General features: G+C 34.8%; 1 protein-coding gene across 1 annotated transcript; it reads left to right on the top strand.

Moving 5' to 3' along the window:
- Window positions 1-1,596: 1,596 nt before the first annotated feature.
- LOC137931332 (UPF0728 protein C10orf53 homolog) lies at window positions 1,597-6,794 on the top strand. The gene is made up of 3 exons (XM_068774802.1): window positions 1,597-1,687; window positions 2,043-2,128; window positions 6,519-6,794. The coding sequence occupies exons 1-3, from the start codon at window positions 1,597-1,599 to the stop codon at window positions 6,792-6,794; spliced, it is 453 nt and encodes a 150-aa protein (XP_068630903.1).
- Window positions 6,795-8,339: the final 1,545 nt, after the last annotated feature.

Here is an 8,339-nt window from a genome sequence, read left to right as displayed (position 1 = left end):
GGCGCAGAGGGCACTTATCCTTAATTCTGTTTTAAGATAGTGAAACTCCTGGAACGGTGGTAACCCAATATCTATATCTATACTGCTATAGAACTGCGATATCAGGTCGCGAGTTAGATTTCTGAGATCCAATCTTATATAATTGACACTTTGTGCATTAATTATATAGGATTGCAACTGCTCACAAACAAGTTTACAAAGGATGGGTAGCAGCGTCGTTTGCGTAACATAATATCACAATGCGTTCGTTAATCCACTTGTCAAGCGTGGCGATTATGGTAAATCCCCCATAGATATCTTTGGGGAAGGTCTATTGACCTTGCAATGGGTGTTTATGGCTTAAGACGACGAAGATCGGGGGCTCCCGGGAGAGCCTTGACTTAGACCGTTAGATACTCCAATTTAACCAGATTGGTAATTCGCCGAGTTCTTAGATCGCTACGGCGGACGCTATATGGAATAACATTTCTCCGGGGCGACGAGGGAACCTCAGCTTAGTCTGTTCCTCGTATATAAAATCCGTTTAGCATTCCAACATAGGCACGCGTGATTGTTGAACTTCGAATGGGTATTATCTGTCTGAAACATTTTTTTTAAATAACCGCCTTTATTGAAGGCCTCTCGTTCCCCCGCCTTGTGTGGGGCCGGGACTTTACAAGTTCGGGTAAAATGAGTATTTCAACTTTTATTCTGCATTCTCTTTTGTCCTTCACATTATCTTTTGTTCATTCCTTTTACGCTTCACATGGCTGAAACAGATTTTGAGTAATACCTAAAATGCCTGTTGTACTTTCCTTTAAACTACCACAATATCATTTGATTTAATTTAGGATAGAACGCCTCAAACATTTTCCACGGTTCTCTACTCCTAAAACAGTATTCATATGTTAATTCTCAGTTCGTCTAAATTTATTTCTTATAACCTAAAATCGTGACGTGGCGTGACTTATTTTTTTTTTTAGTTGTCGACAGTTGTACATTTTTATAGGCTACCGTACTGAGCGTATAATCTTGATAAGTGCTCCAAATGCACGTGCAGTTTATATTAGGATATTTATCACTTTATTTAGAACGCTTTCAAGTTGCGTTTTGTTAGTGCTTTTCATTAGCTTCTAATGTTTGGTGCGCCTATAACACGGGTTATTTATATACTCCTAATGCACATTAAGAAAGAAGATATCTGTTCACAAGTTTTTGGAAAATCGAAAGTTTTAAATTTTTAATATATATTAATGACTATTCTACAATTTGTAATTAATTTTTCTTCAATCAGTAACTATATATCCAGCCGTGTTTGTGCTTTTAAAGTATCATGTCTCAATTTTAATTAATTAACCTTTTTTAATTTTTCCTTAGCTCCAATATTTATTTTATTTAGAATAGCCATATAACATTTCTTCCGCTTATACCAAAATATAAAATAACCACTTTTTTAATCTACTTTACAAAACTATATTATTAGTCTGTGAATTAATTTATAAATATATTATTTATCTTCGTCAATGAACTGTCAAACGTTTATGATTTTTTTAAATATTTAAATTTTATTTATATATAAATTTTGGATACGTTTAATTTAATTTTATATTTATTTACATGTCATTTCAATATGTTAGAATATACTATGGGCCTTATGAGGCATTTCATACAGTTTCCCACAAGCCGCAAAAATTGAAAGGTCTTAGAGGTTTGTACCAACTGCATTTTCACTTTTCACATCGATGTATGTTTAGATAATTCATCGTGAATCGAAGTTTACTATTGATTATTTCTGATTTTTGAAAAACCTACTAAGAAGCTTTTAGCTCGAATAGAGATGATAATAAATATATACACATATATTTAATAACATAAAAGGAATTCTAAAAAAAACTTTTAAATATTATAGCGTAGGCTTATTAACCAAATGACTCCTAAGTAGAGCGTGGGTCCCACTCTGAGAGATTTCGTAAAATTAAGTGACGAAACCGGCCACTGAAAAATTTTTTTTTACTTGCGTAACGAAAATGTACTGGAATTTTTACTAGTTTTATTCGTCATAGAGCGCCTGCACAAACTTGGCTATCGCATCGACCTGGTACCTGTCGAACATATCAACTATTGCATGCTGGAGATGTGCGGTCATGAGGTATTTTAAATTATTAATTATTATTCATCTTTCTTTTGAGATTTTGCTTAAGATATTTTGATTTTTCATTTCCTTTTCTCAAAGAAAACCTTTATAGAAATAACTTAACAAGTATATTGTGGTCTGATAGATGGGTGGTAACATCGCTTATTAAACCTGTTTCTGTTATTATAGATTTACATATTTCATTTGTTACATACACAATAAAGACTACAAAATTTTATTTAGTTGTGGCCATTATTTTTTATCAAGGCTACGATATCCTGGCCTCCCGATTTATGATGAGCCAATGACAAATCTAGACGAGATTTTTTTTATTACTTTCACAATATCCGCTATATTACATACAAAACATGTCACTAAAACCTACTGATCACAAATATAATCAGTTTTCACCGCTAATATTATTTAGCATTAAAGAACCATAGATGGAGAAAGAGGCCCTTTATGTCCTCTACCCCAAACGAAATAAAAGAATGTGGCGTGATTTACTCTACGACTTTTCCATAGGGAACGCAATTACAGAATGCTTTGTATTGGCAGAATTACATGAATATTTACATCTAAAATTAGGATAATATCATTTTTACAATTCACGACGCGACGTAGTCTTCAATTACGAGAGACCAAAACATGCAGACCTGTAAATATTTAGATTTGCATCTAGAATGAAAAAGAAAAAAATAATTAAATTGGTTGAATTCGCCACTTCCGCACATGCAGTGGTAGTCGTGCAACAAAGCGCACTGCCCGCCAGCCCTCTGATAAAAGCGCATGCGGCAAACAATGCGAATGACACAATTGCCACCGCCAAATCACTCAACACGTGTTTCACCCCTTCACGGAGCATCTTCAGGAGTTATGTTACACCGTTATTGGGAATTGCTATCAATTATAGCATGGTACACTTTGTTCAAAAATTAATGGTTGTAGTAATAATAAATAGCGTAATGCTAATATAGTTAGAAAAAGGCTTGCAAATCGAAAAAATTTAATTTAATTGTAACATATTTCGGAGTGGTTACTTTATACATGGTGATTTGAAATAGGTGTAAAACGAGCTATATATTCACCTCTTTAGAGGTGAGACTGAGTCTAGAGAGCTTTAACACCTATAAACAATCACTGTATAGTCTGTAAATGTTTAAAAATAATGCGCGAGTATTTGTTTTTACTGTATGAAATTTAATAGCTCTCAAATTGAAGACGAGCGTTATAAATTCTCATCCCATAATATGGCAAAAATATTTTAGCGAAAATCCTCTTTATATAACAAAAGCTGCCCTTTCTGTTATTTTTACCATTACCACCTAAAGATTGTTTGGTAGAATTCACTTTGAGCGATAAGACCGTCTTTTGTTCCATCACTGCATAAAATTTATGATTTTCATTTGTCACCATTTTTTAAATATTTTACTTTCCTTCTCATCGTATACATTTATTTATTTACTTTATGGGAGATAAACAGTAACAAAAGGCAGTAAAAAAATACAAACTTAGAAATATAAAATTTGTTACATTTGTTACCTTATAACTATCTGACTAAGAACATTTAATCAATCAAAGTCAAACAATAACAAAACAAAGAAAAACAATACCAAACAGGGATCCAAAATCCAGCGCATTCTGCAGAACAGGCCGTAATAATTACGAGCCACAACAAGCCGTCACGTTCCAATGAGGTTTAAATTGTATTGTGTATATTCAATTATTTCGAATGAAATTGTCTTTTAAAATATACAAGAGAGTACGAGAATATATCAATATCACTAATATATGAATTGAGGAGGTCAGACATCCTGTATAAGGGTGCACGTTTATCGGTATTTTTCTTAGCAGTTGATAAAAAGAAGAGAGATCTAGATCGCGTTCTTGCTGCAGGAATTCGAAAATTTACCTCGGACAACAGATCCGAACAGTTAACATGGCCAGCACAAATATTTTTAAGTGAGTGGCGTCCATTAGAGAAAGTCGATCCTTCAATGATAATATACGATATATGTGTTTAACAATTTTTTGTAAGAATCCCGGGGGAAATGCATTTGATAGCTCAGAATACGAAGGAATTTTTTTTTGTACATTTCAATTTTACATTCGTAGACTGCATACAGTGAATTCCAAATGGGGGATAGATACTCTAAGTGAGATCTTACCAGAGAATGATAAAGAAAGATAAAAGTGTCTCTGCGCTTAAAGGATTTTGTTATAGGTGTTATAAAACCTAGCATGCGGTAAGATTTATTAATAACTTCGTCAATGTGTCGGTCGAGAGTAAGTGCTGGGTCCAGATACAGTGCCAAATCCCGTATGGTGTTATCAGAAGCGAGATAGTTACCACCTATGTGAAAATCGGCCGGTATTACATTAACCTTTCTAGTATAAATTATGTGTTTACATTTATTACAAGCTAGGAATAATTTATTAGTTTTACAGTATGCATCCAGTCTCCCTAAATCATCCTGTATTAAATTTAATTCATTCAAACAGGTGACCTTGGAGTATAACTTAAGGTCATCCGCATATAATAGAAATTTGCAATTGATAAAACAAGACGATATATCATTAATAAATAAGATGAATAGTAAGGGACCAATTATTGATCCTTAAAGAACGCCAGATGTAATTGGAACAAGGGAGGAAACATAGCCATTAAACACGACGGATTGAGCACGATTTTCTAAATAAGAGGCAAACAAAAAGATTGTCTTTAATTCCATTGTAAGAAATTTTCCTCAGTAGGGGGACTTACTGCAAGTGATCAACTTTATCGAAGGCCTTTTTGAAATCTGTATAAATAGCTTCTATTTGTGCTTGTTTGTGTATTTTTTAAACAGGAAATTGGTAAAAACGAGAAGATTTGTTAAAGTGGATCTACCGCGCACAAAACCATGCTGTTTTTGAATTAAGGTGCTTTCCAAGGCTGAATAGAGTGATGTACAAGTTTTTCTAATATTTTAGGGATAGCGGAAGGAATTTAAATTGGTCGGTAATTCTCTATATTATTTTTCGGACCCGACTTATGTATCGGAGAAGTGAAAGCTCTTTTTCCATCGCATTGGAAACACCCCGGTTGCTAAGCGTTTATTGAAAATAATGGTGAGTGGAATACATATGGTGTCGTGCGTTTGCTTAAGGAAAACCGGCTTGATTCCGTCGGGCCCAGCACCTTTGCTGGCATCGATATTTCTGAGAGCTGCGCAAACCTCCGACTGTGTAACGCGAAAGTCAAGCAGATTTATACACGAAACGCTGTCATCTGGGAGTTGTCCCATAGAATACGCTCCATAAGGCAGCGCGTCAAATACGGACCCACGACTTGTGCAAATTTAAATAATTTGGTTTTAGTTCCTGAACTATTTACACCTCATAAGGATGTCATTTTAAATCTAATTTCAAAAATAAACGGGATAATCCTAATTCATGCAACCGTTAGCGGGTAGATAAACCCAGTGGTGTACCAAGAACTTTTGCCGCCCGGGGCGATCTCCAGTTTGCCGCCCCTTCTATTATAAGTCAATCAAATAGTGGTTTTTTATAAATTAATACACATAAATAAATTATTAACTACTAATTATAAGTTAAATATTTAAGTTAAAATTATTTGTAATTTCTTGTTCTATTGGCAATATTGCAAGATTTTGTGGTCTTAATTGACTCATTGTAGAACGAAGATAATTTTTTATCAACTTCAATTATGAGAAGCTTCTTTCGCAACTACCGACACTGATTGAAATTGTTAAAAAAATTCTTAACAAAATTACAATGTTGGGAACAGAATTTTAATTTATTATTCAAGAAAGAAAATAAATATGAAATGAATATGTTGCTTTTTACAACTATAAGTAAATATAAAAAATGCCGCCCCTAGGTAAGTGCCGCCCGGTGCGGACCGCACCCACCGCCCCCCCTTAGGTACGCCACTGGATAAACCTGGAAAGCGTTGATAAGAAAGCTACACGTTCTCTTAGCTTCTAAAAGTCAGTAGACTGACGGTTTGCTTCACTAAATGTGAAGTTAGAGTGTGGATACCATCTTTTCGGACCTCTTCACTTTTTTTTATTAAAGTAGTATTCGAAAACTGACTCGAGTCATGTTAATTGTTTACAATGTGAAATCAGCATCTCACAGTAATGAGCTAATTGTTTTTAAAAAAGATCGTTTCACACAAAATTCATTGCGACAAAAATTCCTAGAAATGATCTAGTGACGAACCCCTCCCTTCGTCCTGCGCGGCTTCTATTTGCTTAGGGTTTGAGATTTCAAAGTTAACTAGTTCTTGGCCCACCTTGCATATAGATAGATATCACGTAAATAGTATTTTTGTAACAATGTGTAATAAAAAAAATATTAAATTAATATGTCGATGTGACGTAAACAATTGTATTATTAGGTTTTCAGATGCAACATCCAGAACCTTCTATTCAACACCCCGGCGGAATTAGATCCTGTTTGTCAACGAGCAGTCAACGCAGTGATTGACGCGTCTACGAGGTTCCTGAGGGCGAGGAATTACCTCTGGTTCTGGGCGCTAATCGATTCCGGACTGTTCCGGAGAAGCGAGTTCGCGCCCAAAGACCATTGGCCTTTCGAAGTCGATAAAGATAGCTTTGACACTTGGATGGAATGCATTATATGCTGTGGAAGTTTGTATAGAAAATTAAATTGATTTAAACCAGTTTTATATTATATGTCGTTTATACATATATATGTAATTTTAATAATAAACTCTTTACGGTTGTAATGTGAATTCATCATTATCATCAATCAAAATATGTGTCTTCATTACAACGCGGTCACGTGAACTATTAATTACATGATTTACTTCCACCTTTTTCAGAAAAAAGTAGCCGAATATAGACATGTCTTTATATTTACAATTGTTGATCGCCAAGAATCGCATTTGTTCCCTTTACTAGCTCATGAAAGTGTTATTGCAAGAGTTTTAATAACTCCAAGGAATCTACTTTATCATTATTTCGTCACCCCCGCCGAATAAACCCGTAATCGCAAAAATCTAATTTTACAGGAGGAACAAGAAACCGAATTTCTTTAATAACTTTAATTATATACAACCTATATGGGTAATTTGTATACCAAATCAAAGCAATTTTTTCTGCATCCATGTATTTCATTTCTGTTTATATATTCTGGAAATTATCTGGAATTAAATTTGAACGCTTTTGAGAGTGGTCCTTTTCGATATCATTCTAACGAAATTTAATATTAGCCGTCATCAGTAAGGTTGCAATGCGATATTATTCATGTGTACATTTCTGCCAACTCTTTCATCGCAATAGTTTTAGTTTTTTTTAACATGGACATAGTTTGTGATCGATTATTTAAAATATATTATGGCCATAAGACTTTACCGTAAATATATTCTTAAAAAAGTACAAAAGTACCCAGTAATTTCCCTTACTGGAAACTTATCGAACATTTTTCCCGCGAATATCGTATTCGCTCTTACTATTCTACTTACGAGAATTTCGTGGACTTCATTTTGAGAAAAATCTTAAAAAAAAATTACAAGCCCTACGTGTAGATGCCGAATTTGTCGGAACCGGAATAAGCCAAGCCAACCAAATAGCATAATACGGGTTTATTCGGTATATTCATAGGCCTCCTAAATAATTTCAAATAGAAACGGTTGGAAGTGGCCTACATTCAGCATCTCCTGAAATTAACAAAATCGAATGTCCACCTTGTTGGTGGACGTCCTGCGCTGGGTATACCAGTTCGTGGTTTCTACAGAACCTTATATCCCAAGCGGTGTCACTGCCGCCATGTCGGTCATCTGCTCGGCTATGTCGGTACTTTCGTTCGTCGCACAGATCTCGTTCCTGCTTTCTTTTTTTCATTTCATTCAAGCTCATTAGGCATAGCTCTCTATTTGGCATAATTGTCACATTAAGAAGTGAGAGACAAAATTGAATACGCCAAGGTTGTGTGGAATTAATTTCAGATTTATATTTCATAGATAAGGCTTTTTCTGAAATATTTTTGAAAAATCCTGAGCTCATTGTGCTATTTTGAGCGACTGTGAGGCCGAAAATTGATATGTTAAATATATACAAATATAATTGTTAGTACATTTGTGTCGATTGTTCTAGACGAGACCACAGCACACGTTTTAGGGGACGCCCGCTCTCTAACCGCGAGCAGCGTGGATGAACCGTGGTCGAATCCGGATCTTGGTTCGCTTTTGGTCCAC

This window comes from Battus philenor, unplaced genomic scaffold, assembly GCF_028537555.1.
Source record: "Battus philenor isolate CCGP_79_NKW_IND1 unplaced genomic scaffold, ilBatPhil1.0.hap1 SCAF_7, whole genome shotgun sequence".
Taxonomy (NCBI): domain Eukaryota; kingdom Metazoa; phylum Arthropoda; class Insecta; order Lepidoptera; family Papilionidae; genus Battus; species Battus philenor.
The sequence above is the reverse complement of the archived record's forward strand: the minus strand, read 5'-3'. Positions and strand labels throughout refer to the sequence as shown.